A 27439-nucleotide genomic window follows, 5' to 3' on the forward strand; every position below is an offset into this window, starting at 1 on the left:
GCCATCCAGACACAGAGGTCACCACAACTGCGCAGACTACCCTAGCACACCTCCCATCAGACCAAAATTCTCAACTTGTACCACACACTACTGATGTAGTGGCCCTCTCATTATCTTCATTTCTTGCAGCATCTCACTAATTCCCTTAAGAGTTCGAACTTGGTGTGCATCTGCACTGAAGGGATCATTGGCCGTCATCATAAATGGTGTGTGTGTTCTTTTGAGATGTATGAAAGAACAGACACCACATATATAATGTCATTTATTGTTAACAACATGAGATTATTTCCAAGAACTAACAGCTTTCATTCAGATAATGCTAGGAAGAAATCCAACCTGCATTTAGATTGAATTTCTGTACTCTTGTGCAGAAAGGTGTACTGTATTCTGCTGCATCCATTTTCAATAAGCTACCACTAGGATTAAAATCCATTTCCCTTTTCAAATTTTCTAACCTACCTGCCCGATTAAGGGATCTGACATTCCACGCTCCGATCCGTAGAATGCCAGTTTCCTTTCTCCTGATAACGATAAAGTTAGATATAGTGGGAATTAGTGAAGTTCGGTGGCAGGAGGAACAAGACTTTTGGTCAGGTGATTACAGGGTTATAAATACAAAATCAAATAGGGGTAATGCAGGAGTAGGTTTAATAATGAATAAAAAAATAGGAGTGCGGGTTAGCTACTACAAACAGCATAGTGAACGCATTATTGTGGCCAAGATAGACACAAAGCCCATGCCTACTACAGTAGTACAAGTTTATATGCCAACTAGCTCTGCAGATGATGAAGAAATTGATGAAATGTATGACGAGATAAAAGAAATTATTCAGGTAGTGAAGGGAGACGAAAATTTAATAGTCATGGGCGACTGGAATTCGTCAGTAGGAAAAGGGAGAGAAGGAAACATAGTAGGTGAATATGGATTGGGGGGAAGAAATGAAAGAGGAAGCCGCCTTGTAGAACTTTGCATAGAGCATAACTTAATCATAGCTAACACTTGGTTCAAGAATCATAAAAGAAGGTTGTATACCTGGAAGAATCCTGGAGATACTAATAGGTATCAGATAGATTATATAATGGTAAGACAGAGATTTAGGAACCAGGTTTTAAATTGTAAGACATTTCCAGGGGCAGATGTGGATTCTGACCACAATCTATTGGTTATGAACTGCAGATTGAAACTGAAGAAACTGCAAAAAGGTGGGAATTTAAGGAGATGGGACCTGGATGAACTGAAAGAACCAGAGGTTGTAGATAGTTTCAGGGAGAGCATAAGGGAACAATTGACAGGAATGGGGGAAAGAAATACAGTAGAAGAAGAATGGGTAGCTCTGAGGGATGAAGTAGTGAAGGCAGCAGAGGATCAAGTAGGTAAAAAGACGAGGGCTAATAGAAATCCTTGGGTAACAGAAGAAATATTGAATTTAATTGATGAAAGGAGAAAATATAAAAATGCAGTAAATGAAGCAGGCAAAAAGGAATACAAACGTCTCAAAAATGAGATCGACAGGAAGTGCAAAATGGCTAAGCAGGGATGGCTAGAGGACAAATGTAAGGATGTAGAGGCTTGTCTCACTAGGGGTAAGACAGATACTGCCTACAGGAAAATTAAAGAGACCTTTGGAGAGAAGAGAACCACTTGTATGAATATCAAGAGCTCAGATGGCAACCCAGTTCTAAGCAAAGAAGGGAAGGCAGAAAGGTGGAAGGAATATATAGAGGGTTTATACAAGGGCGATGTACTTGAGGACAGTATTATGGAAATGGAAGAGGATGTAGATGAAGATGAAATGGGAGATAAGATACTGCGTGAAGAGTTTGACAGAGCACTGAAAGACCTGAGTCGAAACAAGGCCCCGGGAGTAGACAACATTCCATTAGAACTACTGATGGCCTTGGGAGAGCCAGTCATGACAAAACTCTACCATCTGGTGAGCAAGATGTATGAGACAGGCGAAATACCCACAGACTTCAAGAAGAATATAATAATTCCAATACCAAAGAAAGCAGGTGTTGACAGATGTGAAAACTACCGAACTATCAGTTTAATAACTCACAGCTGCAAAATACTAACGCGAATTCTTTACAGACGAATGGAAAAACTGGTAGAAGCGGACGTCGGGGAAGATCAGTTTGGATTCCGTAGAAATGTTGGAACACGTGAGGCAATACTAACCTTACGACTTATCTTAGAAGAAAGATTAAGAAAAGGCAAACCTACGTTTCTAGCATTTGTAGACTTAGAGAAAGCTTTTGACAACGTTAACTGGAATACTCTCTTTCAAATTCTGAAGGTGGCAGGGGTAAAATACAGGGAGCGAAAGGCTATTTACAATATGTACAGAAACCAGATGGCAGTTATAAGAGTCGAGGGACATGAAAGGGAAGCAGTGGTTGGGAAGGGAGTGAGACAGGGTTGTAGCCTCTCCCCGATGTTATTCAATCTGTATATCGAGCAAGCAGTAAAGGAAACAAAAGAAAAATTCGGAGTAGGTATTAAAATTCATGGAGAAGAAGTAAAAACTTTGAGGTTCGCCGATGACATTGTAATTCTGTCAGAGACAGCAAAGGACTTGGAAGAGCAGTTGAACGGAATGGACAGTGTCTTGAAAGGAGGATATAAGATGAACATCAACAAAAGCAAAACGAGGATAATGGAATGTAGTCAAATTACATCGGGTGATGCTGAGGGGATTAGATTAGGAAATGAGACACTTAAAGTAGTAAAGGAGTTTTGCTATTTAGGGAGTAAAATAACTGATGATGGTCGAAGTAGAGAGGATATAAAATGTAGACTGGCAATGGCAAGGAAATCATTTCTGAAGAAGAGAAATTTGTTAACATCGAGTATAGATTTAAGTGTCAGGAAGTCGTTTCTGAAAGTATTTGTATGGAGTGTAGCCATGTATGGAAGTGAAACATGGACGATAACTAGTATGGACAAGAAGAGAATAGAAGCTTTCGAAATGTGGTGCTACAGAAGAATGCTGAAGATAAGGTGGGTAGATCACGTAACTAATGAGGAGGTATTGAATAGGATTGGGGAGAAGAGAAGTTTGTGGCACAACTTGACGAGAAGAAGGGATCGGTTGGTAGGACATGTTTTGAGGCATCAAGGGATCACAAATTTAGCATTGGAGGGCAGCGTGGAGGGTAAAAATCATAGAGGGAGACCAAGAGATCAATACACTAAGCAGATTCAAAAGGATGTAGGTTGCAGTAGGTACTGGGAGATGAAGAAGCTTGCACAGGATAGAGTAGCATGGAGAGCTGCATCAAACCAGTCTCAGGACTGAAGACCACAACAACACAACAACAACACAAGGATTAAAATATCCTAGCAGTAATCATCACATTTTTTTAGGCTAAGTTGAAGAACTTCCTCATGGCTAATCTGTCAGTGTGTTCCTGGAAAAAATTTAAGAACATTTCTCTGATACGGTGTTGATTATGGTAATATGAACTCGGCAGCTTGCCATTTGTATAGGATTCATGTTAAATTTGCTTTTTTTCTTACTAGCAAACACAGCTATGCTTTGTAATTGATAAATATGTATGGGAATTGTACATCCTAATCTCCTGCTCCTTCTCTTCTTCTTTCTCTTTCTGCCCCCCCCCCCCCAATCCGTTTTTTCTCCTCCTCCTCCTCCTCTCTCTGACCTTGAGCTTTGTTTATTGTTATTAGCAACAGATCCTTGACTGGGAATTGCAGTCATTTAAAATGCATATGTAAATTGTATATGGGGTATGATAGACCTCTCTTGCTGCTGCATCTGTGAGGATAGTAGCTTCACTGACATTATTCCATACTTTCAATTTGTGAAATGGCAGGATTACAAAATTTTTGGATGATTCAGATTCAGTAGTAAAAGTGTAATCATATGCAAATAAGCCATAAATATAACTTCCTGTTTTCTATTAAAACCAACTCTGAGGAATAAAGCAAGACAGCATATGACTGAGTACACTGCTTTTGTTCAACATTATGTATAAGGAGAAAAAATGTGTATTGGAGAAACAATTTGAGTAATGTTAAAATGCTCAGCTGTTGTGGTTAACTCTGACTGCCAGAAAGAAAATGAAGCTGCACGCTTTTCATAGCAGGGCATAGCACAACCTATGTACTTTGGTCGTGAACATCTTGAGATTTTTGGTAATAATGTCAAACACAGAATGAAATTTTCACTCTACAGCGGAGTGTGCGCTGATATGAAACTTCCTGGCAGATTAAAACTGTGTGCCGGAGCGAGACTCGAACTCGGGACCTTTGCCTTTCGCGGGCAAGTGCTCTACCAACTGAGCTACCCAAGCACGACTCACACCCCGTCCTCACAGCTTTACTTCTGCCAATACCTCGTCTCCTACCTACCAAACTTTACGGAAGCTCTCCTGCGAACCTTGCAGAACTAGCACTCCTGAAAGAAAGGATATTGTGGAGACATGGCCATAGAGCACTCGCCCGCGAAAGGCAAAGGTCCCGAGTTCGAGTCTCGGTCCGGCACACAGTTTTAATCTGCCAGGAAGTTTCAATGTCAAACACTTTCGTAATTAAAGTAGTATAGATATAGATTAGCTCTTCTGATGTAATTACATGAACTGACTTGGTCCATAACCATGGAGACTGGCTCCTCGGTTTGGTCCTACTAAACTCTAGATATGTAAATAAAAAATTGCCCCCACTGATAACCAAAGTCTTTTTCAGTGCATGTGATCTTCAGCTATATGCATTCATCATATGTCACCATTCCTTAGGTTTCTGCCATGGTATTTCCTTGTCTCTCTCCTAATCCAGCAAAGAACCTGCCTCTGCTAATTTGCAATAAGCAGCTCTCCATCATTCACTGAGCAATACTCACTTTTGAATAGTTTCCGCAGTTCATGTCCATACCTCACTGCCATAAGTCAAAACTGGTAATCCAAACTGGTTATACACTTTCCTTTTCACACACATGGGTAGCTTAGTTTTGAAACCACCATTGTTTGTTTCTTGTACTGCACATACAGGCAAATGTGTGCAAATGTCATAAATACAACAACTCAAACTGATTCTGTGATTTAGTTATGGATTTTTACAATTTTCTTTTCAGTGTGTGTTGGTTTAGTTCATTTTGAACCCTGTTTTCCAACTTGGTCCATTAAGATTGTCTGCAATTGAAGAAAACAGTAAAATATTATTAGATAAATTAAGATGATTTAGATGTGTTCCATTAACATGCATTCTTTCAGTTTTCTCACTTTAAGGATGGAAATAGTCCTGTAGGGATGTAGATAATAGTTTTTGTTATATGGAACCTAAAACTGGTGCAGTGAAAGGGAGAGAATTGAACAGGGTCCTGTGACTGAAGGACTTCAGATATGCAGAGAGGGATATGCAGATCTGAAGGATCTTTGTGCTGTTGTGGCTACCTTTAATGTCAACAGTAACTTAATTCTAGAACTTCTGTTACTCTTTATGCCCCTCATAAGTTTTTTACATGCTGTGGTGCAAGTAGTAGTTTCCAGAAAACTATTATTGCAGGTGGAACGAGAATGTGAAGGTCTTCAGTATCAGGTGGAAGTACGCAACATAACACAACGAATTGGTAGCTTGACAGAGAAACTTGACGCAGCTGGCCCTCTAGGAGAACCCCGGGAGAATGCTTTCCTAGCTTGTGACTTCTCACACAATGACAGCTTGAAGACTATGGAATCTGCTCTGGTCACTCTTGGTCGTGTTCGAACATCGACAACTTTCCCAAGCCTGTGTACAGTAAGTATATTTCTTATGACAAAATAATGTCTATCCTTTCCCAGAAACTCTGTTACTGTTACTGTTACTGTGGATCTATGTGCATTGTCACTGTAGATGATGGAAGTGTGTGCAAACTTCCATTCTTTTCCCCTGTGGTACCATTTCGATAAACAATTTCTTATTCTCATGCTTTTTACATTGTATCTTAAGTAATTTAACGAGACAAATAACAACGGACCCATAAACAATCAGATATTGTCATGCTTTTGGTTAGAAATTCCACCTTTTCTTACTCTCTCATACTCCCAGATACATGATAAACTTCCATCGGTTTCCTTCATCTGGCTGTTGTATTCTACTTGAACTTGGTTTGAGATGCACAACACTTTGACAATTAGCATCTTTTATTGCATTAACTAATGATGCAATGGTGGTGAAATCTGCAGCAATTTGTGGAAGGGTTGCACTTCTGTCACGTTGAACGATTCTCTTCAGTCATTGTTGATTCCGTTCTTGCAGGATCTTTTTTGGGAAAATCCCCATTTCATCGCTACCTCAGAGATGCTGTATGCCATTGCTTGTACACCGACTATAACACAACATTCAAACTCACTTAAGCCCTGATAACCTGCCATTGCAGCAGCAGTAACCAATCTAACAACAACAACTGCACCGGACACTTGTCTTACAAAGACGCTGCCAGCTGCAGAGCTGTATTCTGCCTGTTAATATATCTCTATATTTGAATATGCATTTCTATACCAGTTTCTTTGACACTTCAGTGTATATATAGCTATTATAAGAGAAGGGAACAATCCCCCTCTATCTAAATTACTCATGTCACATCAGAAGGACGATCTTTTTAAAGGAAGCAAATTTTCATTATGTACAGTGCTGAAAGGCATAGGCTTCAGCTATGCAGTGTTTAACGATTGCAAAATATTAATGAAAAGGACACATGCAGATTTCTGTGCAGGACCATAGGTGTGAGATCTGAAAATATTGTGTGGATAGGTGAAATGCGGGTTACTGTCAGCCATTCGTTACGTGGAAGCTGGAGTGATGGAATGCCTGAGAGGACCATTGCAGTGCCTGTTGGAAAAGAAGGGTGAATAGTTGTTTTACATACAGGTACATCAGATGGTTGTGTGCCAAAATCCTTGTTAATGTTTCACTAATAAAAAAATAAAATAAAAAAAACAACATACATGTGATTACCATGAAGAGATAAACAATATGATTTTTCAAAAGTGGTTCAAGTCACCACTTATGGTGAATCTGACAAGTCCATAAGTAATCATTATGGACATTGCCCCTTATCATTCTGTTGTTCATGATAAGGCACCAACTTTGGGAAAAAAATTATATTATTCTGGGGCTGAAATAGTAAAAAGTGGATGTCAGAGAATATTTGAAGAAGGCAGAATTGCTCAAAATTGTGACACAAAAGAAAACACAGTTTCCAACACGCATAGTTGACAAGATCATTAAAATTGCATGGGCATGAAATCATTTGGATTCTTCCATATCAGTGTCGCTTCATTGCCATTGAAGGCCTATGAGCACAAATAAAAAATTACATTATTACTGCAAACAACAAAAAATTCACTGTCTCTCAAGCTGAAAATCTTGTAGCAGCTGTCAGTCAAGATGCAAGTGTCACATGAATGAAAACTGTGATCAGCATTGCAAGTATCATTAGAGAGGTAGCAAAAAATAAAGGTGTTATGGAAGAATGCATCGAAAATTTAATTATACACTCCTGGAAATGGAAAAAAGAACACATTGACACCGGTGTGTCAGACCCACCATACTTGCTCCGGACACTGCGAGAGGGCTGTACAAGCAATGATCACACGCACGGCACAGCGGACACACCAGGAACCGCGGTGTTGGCCGTCGAATGGCGCTAGCTGCGCAGCATTTGTGCACCGCCGCCGTCAGTGTCAGCCAGTTTGCCGTGGCATACGGAGCTCCATCGCAGTCTTTAACACTGGTCGCGACAGTGTGGACGTGAACCGTATGTGCAGTTGACGGACTTTGAGCGAGGGCGTATAGTGGGCATGCGGGAGGCCGGGTGGACGTACCGCCGAATTGCTCAACACGTGGGGCGTGAGGTCTCCACAGTACATCGATGTTGTCGCCAGTGGTCGGCGGAAGGTGCACGTGCCCGTCGACCTGGGACCGGACCGCAGCGACGCACAGATGCACGCCAAGACCGTAGGATCCTACGCAGTGCCGTAGGGGACCGCACCGCCACTTCCCAGCAAATTAGGGACACTGTTGCTCCTGGGGTATCGGCGAGGACCATTCGCAACCGTCTCCATGAAGCTGGGCTACGGTCCCGCACACCGTTAGGCCGTCTTCCGCTCACGCCCCAACACCGTGCAGCCCGCCTCCAGTGGTGTCGCGACAGGCGTGAATGGAGGGACGAATGGAGACGTGTCGTCTTCAGCGATGAGAGTCGCTTCTGCCTTGGTGCCAATGATGGTCGTATGCGTGTTTGGCGCCGTGCAGGTGAGCGCCACAATCAGGACTGCATACGACCGAGGCACACAGGGCCAACACCCGGCATCATGGTGTGGGGAGCGATCTCCTACACTGGCCGTACACCACTGGTGATCGTCGAGGGGACACTGAATAGTGCACGGTACATCCAAACCGTCATCGAACCCATCGTTCTACCATTCCTAGACCGGCAAGAGAACTTGCTGTTCCAACAGGACAATGCACGTCCGCATGTATCCCGTGCCACCCAACGTGCTCTAGAAGGTGTAAGTCAACTACCCTGGCCAGCAAGATCTCCGGATCTGTCCCCCATTGAGCATGTTTGGGACTGGATGAAGCGTCGTCTCACGCGGTCTGCACGTCCAGCACGAACGCTGGTCCAACTGAGGCGCCAGGTGGAAATGGCATGGCAAGCCGTTCCACAGGACTACATCCAGCATCTCTACGATCGTCTCCATGGGAGAATAGCAGCCTGCATTGCTGCGAAACGTGGATATACACTGTACTAGTGCCGACATTGTGCATGCTCTGTTGCCTGTGTCTATGTGCCTGTGGTTCTGTCAGTGTGATCATGTGATGTATCTGACCCCAGGAATGTGTCAATAAAGTTTCCCCTTCCTGGGACAATGAATTCACGATGTTCTTATTTCAATTTCCAGGAGTGTATATCTCGGAGTGAGCAGTGATAGGTTGAGCAATGCTAAAGAATAATATTTTAAATTAAATTCTGACAGTGACGCGAGTGGTGTTTTCCCATTAGCATAGGTAAAACACACTCAGGAATGTAAGATGGGAGCATGCTACTGACCTCTCGTAGTGAGTACCTTCTTCAGATCATCACTGTTAACTTGTTGATAAAATATTGTAAATCATTGTAGAGCTGCATAATAAAGCTAATATTTAATGACAGAAACAAAAACCTGCAAATGGTCATTGATCTGCAAAAATAGTTTTTTTTTTTTTTTTTTTTTTTTTAACAAATAACGTTATGATACATTAACATATTAGATAGTAAATAGCTCTTTTTTTTTAGTTTTTTGAGATTACAAGCAACAACTGTAAATAAATTCATGCATACATATATGACCCGCATGTTGTCAACGTTTTTGTTTCTACTGCCAAAGAACACATGTAGTTGCAACCAGGTGTGGAATACCGTAAGCCACATTCAGCAACATTGCCATTTTTTCCACCTCAATTGTCAGTACCAATCACACTTTTTATGAACTATAGGGAGTCAACCTTGAAGTCCATGTGATATTAAGGTCCACTGCTAGTTGCATTTTCTGTAATCTAGATTCTTATCACATTTTACGTATAAATGCAGCATCCTGTGCTCACCGTTATTGAAAGTACCGTTTTATTACAATGTACTCTTTCTGTGGATCAGTATCAACCAGTTGCTCCATGAAGAATGACCTATGCTTATGTCATGATGCTGTCTGGCAAATACTGCTTGTAATATTTAATAATTCCAAGTACACTTTAAGATCTGATTGAATGTTTCAATACTTCGTTTCACACAAATGGCAACTTTATGATACAAGGCTGTCAGGTGCATTTGTTAGCAGTTAGAATTCTGCTGCCACATTTACCTCACCTGTTTCACCATATTGCATAAAGTACACAGTTTGATGTATTCTCTACACACACTTCGTAGAATTGTAAGTAGTTGGACAAACTTGAATCATTTCCTGCAATAGTCCACTTCTTGTGTAGTTAAGACATAATGTAGCAAATCAAAAATAAGAATAATCATTTACTGGAACTCTCAAATAACGGAAAGGTAGCCAGCATATTGAATACCGGTAATGATACTTCCTCAATGTGAACACTGATAAGAGTGTCACAAAAATTAAGTTAATTTCTCATACTTAGGTATGGGAATTTGGTTATAACTAAGAGTGCTTAATATTTGTTGGATGCAGTGTAGAAAATTACCTGAAATATCAGTCCTATGAAATAAAAGTAAAGATAATATGTTAATATTTTTGAATTGGTACAGGTGAATCTCGAAGGCCCAGCTGTGACCCAGTTGAGTTCATCGGCTGTTCTCCGAACAGTTGACTACCGTGGGGACCCTCGCACATCTGGTGGTGACCCAGTGAAAGCAGAAGTGGCCCGAGTAGACAGCAGTGCAGATATGCCTCCAGCTGAGCTAGAGGATCGTGATGATGGTACCTACCGTATACACTTCAGACCTCCTGCACCTGGACGCTACATGTTACGTGTGTCTGTATTTGAACGCCCTGTCAAAGACTGTCCATTATTCTTCGATGTGACAGAACACAACAACCCCATATCTGTCTATGGAGTCAGAGGTTCTGGCAAAGATGAATTCTTGCAGCCAGTTGCCATCGCTGTGGATGACTCTGGAAATGTGTATGTTGTGGATACTGGTAATTCTCGAATCAAAGTGCTGACACAAGACCTGGAATTTGTAAGACACATTGAAAATGAGGGACTTGTGGGACGCAGTTGTACAGGAATTGCGGTATCTGACAGTGGACTTGTGGTGGTTAACTGGAGGACTAAGACAGTGACAGAAATGTCAACTGATGGCCAAACTCTTTCAAAGTTTTCTCATAATGCGTTCCAAGAACCTATTGATGTAGCTGTGGACAGAACATATGGTCACATCTTAGTGGCTGACAATGGAATCAGTTGTGTTTTTGTGTTTGACTCTGAAGGAAAGCTTCTTTTCCAGGTAAATATAATTTTCTGTTTGCTTTTTATACTTACAAAGTAAGTTTTCCACATTACGGACTCAGCTGTAAGCAGCAGAATTCCTGTTTGCAGTCCCAAGGTGTGTGTGTTTGTGTGTGTTTGTGTGTGTGTGTGTGTGTGTGTGTGTGTGTGTGTGAGAGAGAGAGAGAAATGTTAAGATGTGTATTTCTGCCCTTTGTTGTTTTGTGTTGATAACACCAAGTTTTGTCATCCTTATTGATTATTCCAGGAAACATCTACAAGTCGCAGCAGCCATCCTTGTCTTTTCTCTTCAGGAATCAATGGGTTTGGGAAAAACTGTGCACACACTTTTCTCTTTTTCAATACATTCTAGAGAGAGTATTGAAAACTTAATTTAAAAATATTGTTCCATTGGGATTTGTACCATTAACATCGACACACTGTGGGCGCATGCCCACTGCTCAACAGTGCCTGATCAAATGCACACCTGTTGTTTGCATTGTCAGTTCAAGCTGCCACTGTAGTTATGCCACAAATGTCACTTATCTGCCAGAAAGGAAATAAGTCTTCGAACTTTTTCGAGGGACAGTGTATTCCCTCATCGGATTTGTGGTAATAATAAAAATCATTCCAAATTATCTGGAGCATTCACTCAATAACCACTATGCAGAAAAACTATTTGCACTTGAATATCACTTCCGTTGACTGCTGTGTAGAAAGATGTGCACTATTCTGCTGTTTCTATTTCCTAGAAAATTCCTTAAGAACTGAAAACTTTGGCTAGAAATCTCTGTATTTTCAAATATTAATTGAAGGGCTTTCTTATGGCACTGTAAAATAGTTCCTTGCCCTTGTTTAGAACCTGTTACTGTGTGCGCCACTCATTTATCAACCTTATTATAACTCCTCTCTTTATTTTTATCAGAATCTTCCAATTATGTAGTGACTTTTTATTTGACTAAGTAGATTTGGCTCGTGTGGTTCCACAAATAAATTAATGAAAAAGAGAATGTAATTTAACTACACATATACATACTGTCGTAGAGACAGTGGGAAATATGTAATAATTGAAATGTTTTAGAGTTTAAAGTATACCAAAGAATGGTATGAGAAAAATTATCGGAAAAAGGAAACATTTCATTTTTGCTCCCTCTAAAATCCGTCAGCTGAATGACTTCATGAAAGTCGCTTAACTTTTGTGTGTGATTACCCGAGATAAAGGGAAAGACCTCAGTGAAAACATGCACTGCTGTTTCACAGGGTGTGCATGACATATTCATTCCTGAGCAATTTACACATGTGTCCTGTTATTATACTTATAGCTTTCTACTGCTAACATTATCTGAGCTGTGATTGTTGGACTTTTTATGTTATAGGAGCTTTGTGTTCAATTGTCTGAAAGCACAAACAATTCCTCTTACATGTTGAATGTGGATTGCATGGTAGCTACTTACTGCTAGTTTTACCCCACCAATTTCCAGCCCTTATTTGGTAGAAATAAGAAAGAGACTTTATGCAGAAAGTGCAGTTAACTTGTATATTTTCAAAAGGGCATCAGTGCATAATTGGTTTATTGATTTTGCTGTTGTTTCGGATACCACATTTATAACTGCACAGACTGACATTAAAGGGGTGTCAACCCTTAAGTTAGTATGTTTTCTATAGATTTATGATTATTTGTAATACATGGAGTGCTTCCAAGAGTATACTACAATAATACATCAAACTTCATCTATTCTCACACCAAAACCTCCAGGTGTCAGACATTCATATCTGCAGTAAACATTGTATATTGATAAGAGTATCAACCCAATGTCTGATTTAGTTCATACTATGTGCTGCCGTCTTGCATTAATTAAAAGTAACGACAGAACTATAGAGCACAGCAAAAGCATATTTATGAATAGTTTTTGCGTGTAGGGAGAATATTTTCCTGACTTGTAAAGACTTTTCAGAGTTTGTGGAAATTTCTTTTGGCAGTGCTTCCGCTTTGTTTATTTGAAAGTACTAAATCTATAGACTACATTTTATTATGACCACTAATACTTCAGTAAGTGTGATGCAACTGTTTCTTTATTCTACTGTCCCAATGTTTACATGTATTCTGTGAAACTAAAAATGCACTAGCTGCTCCATCTTGAGTAGTGTCTGTTCTGTCGCATGTGTCTGACAGATCACTACACCTATCTATACAAATGTACTCTATAGGTTTTCTATTTTCAACTGACAAAGCGAAAGCACTGTGAAACGAACATTTCTACAAACTCCGAAAAGTCTTTTTACATGTTGGGAAAATATTCTCCCATATAACAGTTTCACAATTGTAAGCAGCAGGATTTGAACATGAGACCCTTGGTACACCGACTTAACACTCTACCAACTCACCCACGGATACCAAGAACACAAATTATTCATTGATATGCTCTGATAATTCTGGTGTTACTTTTAATTAATGTTTATGCTCATTCTGCTGGACAGTAGCACACAGTACGAACTAAATCAGAGTTTTGGTCAATACTCTACCGACCTACAATGTTTGGTACCGATCTGAGTATCTGACGTCTGGAGGTTTGGGTGTCAGTCAATCGTACAGCTCAGAATAATAATCACAGTCCCAGCAGACTTCTGTTGCACCTAGCTGATTCTGGAAAATTCAACCTCAATTTCCAGTGAGAGAATAAAGTTGTTTACCCTGTGACAGGGATTTCAGCTTCATAAAAAGGGACCAAAGGATGCTCTGCGTTATATCTCAGAGCCAGTTCATAGAAGTTTGTAAACAGGTAAATTTATTGTTAGACACACTGCTGTTACTGAAATGCTAGACTTGTAGTCTTGGTGGCAGCCACACTACAGAAAGACAAGAATTTATGAAGAAAAACTAAGTACTGGAAGACAAGGGAAAGCAACACTCTCAATCATCACTTTCCCCACTCTGTTTGTAATAACACAAGAAATGGTAGTATTACAGCTTTGACAATGATCACTGTACTGGGGCCTCAAGTCTAATACAATCAAGGACTTGGAAAAACTCTAATATTACCTGCCTGACTATCACCTATCATTCTCTGAATATATTTTGTAGTGGCCTGTAAAGAAAAACAGCCAAGACAATCAGTGAGTGGACTCTCAAACACTGATGATTGTTGTAGAATAGTGCATCAGTACTGTAAAACTGTACATATTGTATTGTATGCAGTCAAGATAATGTTAATGTGACAGGCATCAGTTTCCAGCTTTTAATGATTAATTACATTACCAAAATATAACATTAGCAATTCAGTCTCCTGTCTGACAGGCACATTTGCACTGTATAACATAACAACGCCAATAAAGATGCCCATATGAACTTGTTACACAATTTAAACAGTGGTTGTTCAGTTTCATAGGAGTAACAATAATTGAACACTGTAATAGACACTGTACTATTCTTAAATTGCACTTTTCTATTTTGTATTTTTGTGAGATCTGGTACTTATATCAATATACATAGTGTTCCACATAACTCTGCAACCTCATATATTTCCTAACTTAAACAAAATGTGAAAAATGCAACTGACCAGCGATGCACCTATGTCCAGAGCTCACACAATGGGCAGGAATGCAAATTCCATTAAAGTAAATAAACATGACTTTCAACACAAAGTCCTATTTACTAAAATGGCACAGGTGGTTTTTTTCTGAAATGAAAACTGAGGTACAGTTTAGTGATAAGACTTGGAAACTTCAAGGTTGTGGTTACATCTTGATGGCAAATGCACCAAGGTACAAATTTTCACTGACTGCTTCAGCATTACATAAAATCATGATAAGTTATGAAAGCATATCTGCATGAGACCAGTAAAGTCTCCGAAATTGTGTCCTTTCATTTCCATAAGTACCTGCACCTAGGTTTCAGGCTGGATGCCCTATTTACATTCAATGCTAAGGTGCTAATCCAGAGCATGGACAGCCTTGGTAATTCTTTTCACGTGAAAGGGGATATTTAAAGCAGACTGGGGCAGCAGAGAGAATTTGGCTCAAGGAGGGAGGAATGCCAGGGTAATCCATGAAGCTGTGTGAGCCCCTGTATAAGGTGGCTTAGTGGCTAATGCACCTGTCTAGTTAGCAGGAGACTGAGATTAAATTCGCAACCTTAGTACAAATTTTCACTCGGCACTTCAGTCTACGTAAACAAAAACTTCAACAGGTGTTTGAAGTGCACATCGTTTGCCACAGTACACTTTAAGAAACAGTGAACAAGTGAGTATTGCACAGATTGTTGTGTTTCTGGAGACAGCACTGCTCACACAGTGGTAATACGTAGTTGAATATTTTCTAGTGTCGTCAGGGAACCATGAACACACATTTTCACTGCACCCGAACAGAAATGTAATGGTTTCAAGTTGGGGGATTGGGCTGGCCAGCTCACAGGACATCTCCACCCATTTGGGAACATAACATCCGCAACATCCACAACTTCTCTGGAAACACACGCATAGTGTGTGGGGCATCCATAATGCTGAAACCATATTGATAGACTTGTTTCCAGTCCCAGATCCTCTATGAGAAGCAGTAGATTGTATTGAGGTAATGATGCACCTTGCTGTCCATTTGATGTTCCCTGATAAAAATAGGGACCTAAAATATGGTTACTAATGACTCCGCACCAAACATTGACTCCCCACTGTTACTGATGAGCAACCACATTAAACCAGTGGTGATTTTGCACAGATCAGTAGTGAACATTCTGCAGAATAACATGACCATGATTTGTGAATGAAGTTTCATCCATAAACAATGTGTCACTTAGGAATTTGAGACTACCTTGCAACCGCTGAAGTGCAAAATGACAGAATGCTGTGCGGGATTCAAAGTTCTTGGTGGACTTAGATATGAAATGTATGCCTGTACAACATTCTCCAGAAACTACTATGGCTTATTGCAGAACTACGACGTGCAATCTGTTGTACACCACTCACCTCAGGATTGTGCACTACAATAGCCAGAACAGCAATTTTGTTCCCATTGTTGGTTGGTGTGTTTGTAAGTTGATGCTTTCTGGCAGCCCAGCTGCCTGTTTCCACGAGACTTATGGAGACATTGTAGTGGTACAAGGTAGGACACCATGAATCTAGATAGTGTTCAGTGTAAAGTGCTACAGTTGTGGTTGCATTTCTGTGAAAGATGCTGTACATTAATATAATATCTAGTTTTTCTTCATTATTGAAGACTGGCTTATCGACAAAATGAAAGCAAATGTAAAAAGCCACACCAGAGAATAGAGAGCAATATCTACTCAAATTTAAAATGCATTGCAGTGTATTTCCCTGTTTGTCAGCACCAGCAGTACAGTAGACTTGATCACGATATGCTAGTGGACTGAACAATGAATGTATAATGTGCATACTGATATTGGTCTGCTTACAGCAGGTTTCAGGACTGTCCAGGCAACTTTTGCTTTGTGTAATACAACAGAAACTAAGGCACCATTGCCATTCTTTAAAGTCCAAACAATTCAGATGGTATGAGATTTAGAACAACGAAACTAAGTCCACTGTCACTAATTGTACCTCAACTTTTCACTTCAACAGAAAAAACATACATGTGCCATTTAAATGGGGTGTGCATTCATGCCAATTGTATGATCCCCTGACCTAGGTGCATCCCTGGCCAACTGTATTTTTCACATTTTATTTAATTTCAGAAATATGAGGTTCTCTCTCTCACCAGCAACACCACAACATCAAATAAGAGCAAACTTTCCTCTATATAGTATATTATATTTATTCAATTCATTTGTCCATACAGCTGTGGGTTTTTAAGATATTATTTCACTTTCCACTGACAACATGATACTTAAATCCCGTCCTCTGGCATCAACAAGTAAAGGAACACATGGTGTCGGTGCCTCAAAACATACATACATACATATATATTTAAAAATATATCTAAAAACAAAGATGATGTGACTTACCAAATGAAAGTGCTGGCAGGTCGACAGTCACACAAACAAACACAAACATACACACAAAATTCAAGCTTTCGCAACAAACTGTTGCCTCATCAGGAAAGAGGGAAGGAGAGGGAAAGACGAAAGGATGTGGGTTTTAAGGGAGAGGGTAAGGAGTCATTCCAATCCCGGGAGCGGAAAGACTTACCTTAGGGGGAAAAAAGGACGGGTATACACTCGCGCACACACACACACATATCCATCCACACATATACAGACACAAGCAGACATATTTGTGTCTCTATATGTGTGGATGGATATGTGTGTGTGTGCGCGCGAGTGTATACCCGTCCTTTTTTCCCCCTAAGGTAAGTCTTTCCGCTCCCGGGATTGGAATGACTCCTTACCCTCTCCCTTAAAACCCACATCCTTTCGTCTTTCCCTCTCCTTCCCTCTTTCCTGATGAGGCAACAGTTTGTTGCGAAAGCTTGAATTTTGTGTGTATGTTTGTGTTTGTTTGTGTGTCGACCTGCCAGCACTTTCATTTGGTAAGTCACATCATCTTTGTTTTTAGATATATTTTTCCTACGTAGAATGTTTCCCTCTATTATAACTATATATTTAAAAACATTACTAAATCATATTATGAGGTCATTACATTGTCAGTCTATAAAAACATAAACTTGAGCCTCTTTTTTTAAGGGGGTGAGGCTGTACTTTCTAATTGTAGGTGCCTGATGATGGGATTTATGTATTTTGAAGCCAAATGTGAACTAGTAAATCTTCAAAATACAGCCTTATGGGCAAGCATATTGAATAAACGCAAGTATTACAACTTAGGATGATCCCTTTCCATCTTACTATGGAATCTGCAAAGTCCAGAGGTGTTAAAACACACCTCTCTGGTCTTATAGAAGATCTGCTGTCATTGTAATCATTAGGGTCAATGTGTCATCAAATGTATCCAGATAATTATTGGTGGACACTAATATGGGATGCATTCAGCCTTCACTTTTGACAGCTTGAAATCCGCTGGAGACACTTTCAATGAGCTGTCTGTATGTCTGTGGAGGAATGGCACCCTACTCTTCCTCAAGAGCCGTAACCAGAGGAGCACGAGATTAGTGTTTAACATTGCGTGAACTATGAGATAATTAGAGACAGAAAACACGCTCGGATTAGGAAAGGATGGAGAAGGAAACCAGTTGTGCCCTCTCATAGGAACCATCCCAACATTTGCCTTCATTGATTTACTGAACTCGTGGAAAATCAGTATGGCCATGTGTGTTAACCACTGTGCTACCCACTACCCAGAGGACTAGTGATGTTGGATGCTGGGGTCTGGAGTGAAATCAATGTTCTAACTCATTGCAAAGAACTTCCATTGGCTTCAGGTTGGGACTCTGGGCAGCCCAGTCTATTTCAGGAATGTTACTGTCTGTAAGCGAGTGCCTCATAAACATCATTTCAGGAAAAAGTCATTCTCTTGCTGATACAAACATCACATCCGAACAGTTCTTCTACTGTACACAGTACACAATGCTGTAAATGTGTTTACATCCCACCATATTTAGCATTTTCATATGTGCAACAAGCAGATCACACCGTAAAAAAAAAAAAAAAAAAAAAAAAAAAAAAAAAAAAAAAAAAAAACACCACTCATGCTGTAATATTAACACCTCTGTAGTTCACTGTTGGTACTACACTGATGGCAAGTTATGTTCTTCAGGCACTTGTGAAACCCAAATCCTTCCCTCAGATTGCCACAGTGTATAGCAGGATTGATCACTTGTTTCCTGTTTTCCAATGTCCATTGGTTTCTCTCTTTATACCACCTCAAGCATCACTTAGCACTGACAGTGGAAATGTGTGGCTTATGGGGAGCTGCTCAGCCATTCTACCCCATTTATTCTTTTTATACCCCTGCTCACACTCATTGTTCAAGCTTAGCAGCTCAAAGCACCCAAATGAGTCCTTCAAACAATGGAAAATCCAGGATGAAATGTAACAATATTAGAAAAGGCACGAGCGCGCACACTCGCACTCTCCTCCTTTTCCGCTACCCCCCCCCCACCCCCCCCACACACACACACACCTCTCTCCCACCCTCTGCCTAACCTGCAGCATTTCACTGTCCGCCACCCCCACCATAATATCCCTCCCCACCCCAGGTTCCTCCTTATTCACACCCAGTCACCACTCCCATCATGCACTGGTGCAAATGATTCCTTCCAATGACTTCATGTGATTTTTTTACAGCCACCCTCTTGGTTTAGCTGTTGATGTTCCCTTGCATTTCTGCTTTACAATTGCATCACAAGCAGTCAACTGGCCAGCTTTAAAAGGGCTGAAATGTCCCTGATAGATTTGTCACTCAGGTAACATCCAGTGACTAAAACATGTTCAAGGTCACTGAGCTGTACTGTCACTGCTTCTCTACTGACAACCCAATACTCCCCACCTCCTTTTATACCGGTTGGTGTGTCTCTTGTGACATCTAGTGGTAAATCCTGCATTATATAGGGGTGCCAAAATACTTTTAAAATCAGCTTATTTGTACACTATCTGATCAAATGTTGTACTTACTGCATGTGTCAAAAAGTTACATGTACCCGAGTTGGAAAACTCAAAATATGACATGATTGGCTACTCTTTGAGAGGCCTTACTGTTGCTGAGTTTATCTAAGAGATCCTGATCTATTCAGACAGGATAGATAATAGATATTCAGGCTCATACTGGAAGTAAGGAAATAACAACTACCAATAAATATAGTAATTGTGAACAAATGAAATTGGTGAACATACCCCCACTTCAAAGGTGTTGGGAAGGTGGAATGAGAAGATACAGTTTCTGCCCCCCCCCCTCCCCAATTCACTTAGGGATGTACATGATTTGCAGGTGGAGCCAATGATAAAAATAATATTGTAAGTCAGCAATTATGTGATTAATATTTTGGTCGAACATTACTTATAACTAAATCAAACTGTCACATCCTTGAAGCTACTACCTGACAATGTTAAACATGTTATAACTCTAACTACATTCGGTCCTGGCCTATCATGAGTTTCCACAAAGGAATCTCGTAAACTGGAATGGTTTGTGTCTTATTTTTGGCATCATTATGAGCAAAAGAGCAACAATGTTCTTTGCTAAGACTGCATTAGGTATATCCATGTAGTAATTAATACAAAACCATACAAAGGAAAGCCTTTTTAAAAACAAGAAAAGATGATTTCCGTAATTGGAGAAAGTGACAGAAAAGTTCAAAGTACACGAGAAGAGTCTTTTTCACTGAGAACCTGTCACAATTTTTCAGCAGTGTGAAAGTAGTCTTGCGTTGGACAGGAAACACACTGACATATCATGAAATGAATACGGGAAACGTCATTACAGTTCTCGAAGAGAAGAAGCATGATGTGCCAGAACTGAATATCTGGCTGAAGAGCTGCGACACTAGGCTAGTGCCAGAGATACAAAACGAAATACTGGAAACTATGGCTCGCATGAGACATTGTGCAGCAAATAAAAAGTTCTTATGTGAATTTTAAAATTTTCCCGGCGAATTGACTGTTCAAACAAATTTTGGGCTTGTAGCCGGTCGTCGTTCAATACTTCGCACGATATTTCAACTGGGCACCTGCCAGTCATCTTCAGGTAAGCCGTCGCAGACTGGCAAGAATATTCCGAAAATTTCAGGTAAAAGTGGTTTTCCGCCCACCATCGAAGATTGTGGACCTTGTGGGATCAGTTAAGAACAATCTGTTACTACGAAAGGCCGGAATTTACAAGATACCGTGCCAATGTGGTATGGCTTACATAGGTCAAACCACACGCACTGTGAAAGAACGCTGCACTGAACATCAACGTTACACCCTTCTTTTGCAGCCAAGCTTGTGTCTGTATATGTGCAGGTGTGCGCGTGCGCGCACACACACATCCGCACATATACAGACACAAGCAGACATATGTAAAGGCAAAGAGTTTGGGCAGAGATGTCAGTCGAGGCGGAAGTACAGAGGCAAAGATGTTGTCGAATGACAGGTGAGGTATGAGCGGCGGCAACTTGAAATTAGCGGAGGTTGAGGCCTGGTGGGTAAAGAGGATATACTGGAGGGCAAGTTCCCATCTCCGGAGATCTGATAGGTTGGTGTTAGTGGGAAGTATACAGATAACCCGGACGGTGTAACACTGTGCCAAGATGTGCTGGCCGTGATCCTCATTACCAACAAACGCTGTCTGCCTGTGTCCATTCATGTGAATGGACAGTTTGTTGCTGGTCATTCCCACATAGAAAGCTTCACAGTGTAGGCAGGTCAGTTGGTAAATCACGTGGGTGCTTTCAAAAGTGGCTCTGCCTTTGATTGTGTACACCTTCCGGGTTACAGTACTGGAGTAGGTGGTAGTGGGAGGGTGCATGGGAAAGGTTATACACCAGGGGCAGTTACAAGGGTAGGAGCCAGAGGGTAGGTAAGGTGGTTTGGGGATTTCATAGGGATGAACCAAGAGGTTACGAAGGTTAGGTGGACGGCAGAAAGACACTCTTGATGGAGTGGGGAGGATTTCATGAAGGATGGATCTCATTTCAGGGCAGGATTTGAGGAAGTCGTATCCCTGCTGGAGAGCCACATTCAGAGTCTGATCCAGTCCCAGAAAGTATTCTGTCACAAGTGGGGCACTTTTGGGGTTCTTCTGTGGGAGGTTGTGGGTTTGAGGGGATGAGGAAGTGGCTCTGGTCATTTGCTTCTGTACCAGGTCGGGAGGGTAGTTGCGGGATGCGAAAGCTGTTTTCAAGTTGTTGGTGTAATGGTTCAGGGATTGAGGACTGGAGCAGATTCATTTGCCACGAAGACCTAGGCTGTAAGGAAGGGACCGTTTGGTATGGAATGGGTGGCAGCTGTCATAATGGAGGTACTGTTGCTTGTTGGTGGGTTTGATGTGGACGGATGTGTGAAGCTGGCCATTGGACAGATGGAGGTCAACGTCAAGGGAAGTGGCATGGGATTTGGAGTAGGACCAGGTGAATCTGATGGAACCAAAGGAGTTGAGGTTGAAGAGGAAATTCTGGAGTTGTTCTTCACTGTGAGTCCAGATCATGAAGATGTCATCAATAAATCTGTACCAAACTTTGGGTTGGCAGGCCTGGGTAACCAAGAAGGCTTCCTCTAAGCAACCCATAAATAGGTTGGCGTACGAGGGGGCCATCCTGGTACCCATGGCTGTTCCCTTTAATTGTTGGTATGTCTGGCCTTCGAAAGTGAAGAAGTTGTGAGTCAGGATGAAGCTGGCTAAGGTAATGAGGAAAGTGGTTTTAGGTAGGGTGGCAGGTGATCGGCGTGAAAGGAAGTGCTCCATCGCAGTGAGGCCCTGGACGTGCGGAATGTTAAGGAAATGGCATCAATGGTTACAAGGATGGTTTCCGCGGTAACAGATTAGGTAAGGATTCCAGGCGTACTAAAGATTGTTCAATTCCGGCGTCTTTGCTATGAACTTCTCATTTCAAAACTATGTAGCTTGAAATGTATTGGTCCAGTGTTAATAAAATTTCAATACGTTATAGGCACAGATATTGGTAGTGGAAATCTCAAGTTAGAGAAGTTTTCAGTCACTCACAAAGGAGTTCTTAAGATTTTTCTGAAGTAACTTTTTCTCAGCCCAGGATAAACATTTACAGGAAGTGTGCGTTTTCTTTGAAGGTCTCTTTTGTAGTTGTGAGAAGCTACAACCACTGTGACTGTACAGTGCAATATGGATTTTATAAAGAGTGATTCTTAAGGTATGGTTCTGTGTGTGCTGGACCCCGCGATTAACAGCGTACATGGCTGTGAGGATGAGTGCGTTGCTGCCATGAAATCCCAGGTTGTTGGAAAATGTTTTTCCTGTGTGTAGCAAGATAGCGTCAGATTCCACCACTAAGCCCACTGTTATTCCCACAGTCCAGCACACACAGAACCAGTCTTAAATACTACTATTATAAAATGCGTGTTGCACTGTACAGTCACAGCAGTTGCAGCTTCTTACAACAACAAAAGAGATCTTCAAAAAAATCTGTGCTTTCTGTTTTATGTTTTTTCTGGGCAGAGAAAAAAAATGATAAGAACTTTTTCTTTTTGTTGACTGAAAAACTCTGTAATATGAGACTTCCGCTGCTGATATATGTGCTTATAACCTATTTAAAATGTCATAAACATCGGACAAATATATTTCAAGCTCTATAGTTTCGAAGCGAGCAGTTCACAGTGAAGATGCTGAAAACCAGACAATGCTTAGTACAAACTAGAATTTAAATATTTATATTTAACTTTAAAACCAAATTTGCTCCATCTAGTCTAAAACTGATTAAAACAAGAAAAATAATGGTATAACTCATTCTGCAATAGGCCTAGTGGTTTGCTTGTAATTAAATCTTATACTCAAGTCTCCACAGTAAAAAATTCGATAGTAGAGACATACGTGCTGAACATCTGCCTACAGAATGACTTTCAGCAAGGTTAATTAACATATACTGAACATATGAACTTTTTTTTAAATTTACCTTCTGGTATGTTATACAAGTTTTCCAGTGGGTCTATCTCGAGTTTCCACACATTCATTGACTTAACTTGAAATTGTAGCTGGCAAGAGCGGAAAAACTTGAAGTTCTTTACAACAAAAGGAAACAAAAAAATAAATTTTGATGATTCTTTTGAATTCGTGAAATTCTTCTCTAAGTGCAGTAATGTCTTAGTAAACAAAGTTGGAAAATGTCTTGCAGCAGGCCTAACACAATAGAAAAGCCTCAGAAATAATGTCTTGTAGTGCACTATTTTACACAAATTACTTTCTCAATGGAAAATAATAATAGTAACAAAGCACAGTATCTTAAATTGCATATTCTCAAATGAGGAACCGATTGTAACCATGGAATTTGATTTGATTCGAGATCTTCAAGGGACAGCAAATGTGAGGCAAATATTTGTAAATGCTTCAGTGACACTGATTAAACTGACTTTAAAAACAATATATAATCATCAGTGATGTGTTTGCAGTAGAGCTGTCCACAGTTCAAAGACAGAATGTTAATCATTACAGGAATTTGCAGACATGCCTTTATTATATGCTACAACAGGATGTAGTGTCTGGGAAGGTGAAAGAGTGTACAGAGAAAGTTTCACAACAAATGTCATCTCAATTGGAAGCAATTTTTCCTATTGAACTTGGGAGACATTGGATCATTCAAGCCACAGAAGGCTGGTCAAGATCTCAAGAAAGAAATGATACTTCAGATTTTGAGGGAATATTGTTTGATCATATGGGAGCAGATTCATCAATAAGCACCAACTTTGCAGCAGCATGCACATTTAGAAGAATGTAGTGTGGAGGGAAAAAGACCAAGAGGAAGACCATGGCTGAGGTACATGGATCAAATCATGAAAGATGTGGGATGTAACACCTATAAAGAAATGAAGAGAAAAGCTGAAAGACTCACAGAATGGAGACAAGCTGCCATTGTAGCTGTTGCAAACCAATTCTTGGATTGACCACTACAGAAGAAGAAGTGTGGAGGGCACTGGCACTGGCACTATAATAAAGAATGGGTGCAAGCACTAGGTTAAGGTGCTTTTGAATCCAGAATTCAGTTTCACCTACAGAAAATCATATATCCCATACAAAAATTCATAGTGTTTAGTTTTCCGAGTTAAGAGTTTGTTTGGGGGAGGGGGAGGAGAGGTAGCAGAATTGATAAGACCAAATATGACAGTAAATGCAGTTAAGCAGGATCCTGCTGAGTGAACTAAGAAAATTTCTATTTCTTTCAATGAAAATGTTTACGTCTTAAATACTACAAAATTGTATTGTTCCTTAACATGTTTACATTTACCAAAAGCTTGCATTTAAATTCTTCACTCGCAGTTTGAGGTTTTCCTGTCAGACACATCTGGCAACAAATTATTTAATAGTGTCATAGTGAATATTATACACAATGGAGCTATTTGGTGTCCATTCTTGGAAATTCTGAAAATACTATACAAACAATAACACGGAAAATTTTCAAGAACATGTATCATATGTGATATATGTATAAAATGAAGTAACCATTAACTCTCAATTTATTACTATAGAAAGTTATTTTCAGCTTGTGACCTGTTAAAAACTGAACAGGAATTATTAATTGCATAGCTGTAACAATAATCTGGATACTATTATATTAAGAATTAAAATTCTTGACATATAAAATGTTGTTTCAAAATCTAAAATAGCAAAATCTGTTATGAAGACCCTTTTACTTTTAAACAGAGAATAATTTTTCTAAGCTATTCTAATTACAACTATCTGCCATTCAAACAACAAAATTAGAACTGTCTACAGTAGATACTTCACTTTGGGAAGGTTATTTGGCAAGTTTCTGTTTGGATCTAGTATGTAAAAGCATGCTTGTCCCTGAACATTATTTTAAAAAAACCTTAGAAATTTAACTTTTTATGGCTGGTAAACAATTTTGTGCATCCACACTTAAATTTTCTTTCATTTGACAGGTTGGAAAGAAGGGCAGTCAGAGAGGTTACTTCAATTTAATCTCCTCTGTGACTGTTGGTCAGAGTGGAGAAATCATTGTTGCAGACTCAAGAATCCAAGTGTTCTCAGCAAAAGGTGATTTCATGGAGGAGCTCTACCCTGAGGGCAAAGGTTAGCACGTAGATCACTGTATGCACAATATTGCTAGAAAAAAGGAAGCATTTCTTTAGCAAAACATGACCATCTCATACACTTATATTAGTACTGCCAAATTTGTAGTTTTAAGGTGAATAAGTGTGTGCCCATCCAGCTTCATATTATATTGGTGTTATTTTCTAAGATAACGATTAAATCACAATATAATATACATACAGCCTCCTATTAACTGTATATTTATATTTTTTACATTTATCTTTTACAGGTCGTGGAAGATATGGTGGGATTGTCGTTGATGCCCACAATCACATAATTGCTACACGGTCAGAAAAAAATCGAAACTATGTTCAGGTGCTGAGATTCAGTGATGGTACCTTAGTTTCAACTATAGATTCTCATGAGTCTAGACTGAAAAGACCCAGTGGCATGGCAGTTACCAGTGACTTTCATGTCATTGTCGTTGATTTGGGCAATGATTGTGTCAAGAAATACAGATACTGGTAATATTGTCAGGAACATTAGCACAAGTTTTTGAGCAACAACTGCATGTGTTCACTGAAAAATACCCTCTTCAGTTTTTGCATTTTTTTAATTCACAAGGATGAGTAGAATACTCATTACTATGGACAAATTTTCAAAAGCTGCATAGAGATTTAATGTCACAGTTCCATTGGTTTATTGCACATGATCATTACATTTAAAATAGATCAAAATTTATTACCACTATCATCTTTAGATTAGATTATGGAATAGTATTTTGTCAGTAGTACCAAGTACTCGACATCACACTGAAGAGGAAGTTTGGCTATGTATAATTTCAGTTCTCAGCTAGTCTCTTCAATTTTGTACTATACCGTGTACAGTAGCCAACTTTAGTGTCACTTCTGAAGCAGTTATTTATTTTGACAAAATGACCAAAGTCTGACCCCTGAATTTATGCCAACAAATTGCCTTTCTAATTTCTAAAGGCAATATTTCCGTGAAATTTAGAAGATAATAAAATTGTGTGACTGCCAGGTCACATAATTTATAGGTATGTTAGCCTCCGAGTTTCTATAAGAACAGCAGTATACCAGTGTGGAAGTACATGAATCTTCCTGTTAGCTCTTAGTGCTTTTGCACATAATTAATGCTATATTGTAAGCAAGACTTCCTCTGCAAATGTTACTCTTTTATAGGCAGGTTAATTTAGAAAAAAATGCTTTCAGTTCTATAACTTCATTTCCTTTACACTGAGGGGATGATACTACCATAACTAATGGGGCAATTCATTATGTGTCCAATTCATGCCTCTTTACAAATAGCTTTGAGAGAAAAATTACACTGGTGAATTTTTTCAGCTAAAAAATACTATTTTTAAATGCAACATGTGGCACTGTGAAATCTCCCCCAAAAAAACCTTGTTTTCTTCTATTAGTTGTAAAATATGTAACTCATTTAACATAAAACCAGTGCTAAGTGACAAGTCTGTTTAATACCCATTAATACGTTTGCTGCCAGCATCAATAAGACATGAAATGTTGCATATATTCTGAGGAAGGTCTGACTGTGGCAGAAATACAAGCAGTCTGTATGCAACAAACTAATATCTATCTTTGTAGAATATGTCGATAACATTCAGGTGCTAACTGATTAACTCAAGGAAGTATCCATTGCATATGCTGATGGCCCGGAGGCATATCGTGTAATTTTTTAAAATTTTGTCTTTGCACTGTTTAATCTTCAAGAATGCTTCAGAATGACAATCGTTTACAGAACTGTATCTCAGAGACTACCCTTATTATATTTTTGTTTGTCCTTTTGAAGATGTATATTAATAGTCTGTACATTTGTGTACTTGTAAATAACTTATCAGAGAAAGTGTTTCTTTTCATTAAGACTGATTTTGTTTTCTATTAACAGCTGTACATAGAATCTGTACATCCTAATT

The 27439-nt window shown here is 39.7% G+C and overlaps 1 protein-coding gene across 5 annotated transcripts in view; it reads left to right on the plus strand.

Annotated features, from left to right (window-relative positions):
- The window catches only part of LOC126251651 (tripartite motif-containing protein 2-like), a 419447-nt gene extending 392635 nt beyond the window's left edge, over nt 1-26812 (plus strand). For all 5 annotated transcript variants that reach the window (XM_049952206.1, XM_049952205.1, XM_049952207.1 and 2 more), the window contains exons 6-9: nt 5522-5752; nt 10248-10949; nt 25374-25524; nt 25775-26812. In XM_049952206.1, coding sequence (XP_049808163.1) covers nt 5522-5752; nt 10248-10949; nt 25374-25524; nt 25775-26013 — 1323 coding nt within the window. In that variant the 3' untranslated portion in view covers nt 26014-26812. The remainder of the gene's footprint in view (nt 1-5521; nt 5753-10247; nt 10950-25373; nt 25525-25774) is intronic.
- Nucleotides 26813-27439: the final 627 nt, after the last annotated feature.

This window comes from Schistocerca nitens, chromosome 4, assembly GCF_023898315.1.
Source record: "Schistocerca nitens isolate TAMUIC-IGC-003100 chromosome 4, iqSchNite1.1, whole genome shotgun sequence".
Lineage (NCBI taxonomy): Eukaryota > Metazoa > Arthropoda > Insecta > Orthoptera > Acrididae > Schistocerca > Schistocerca nitens.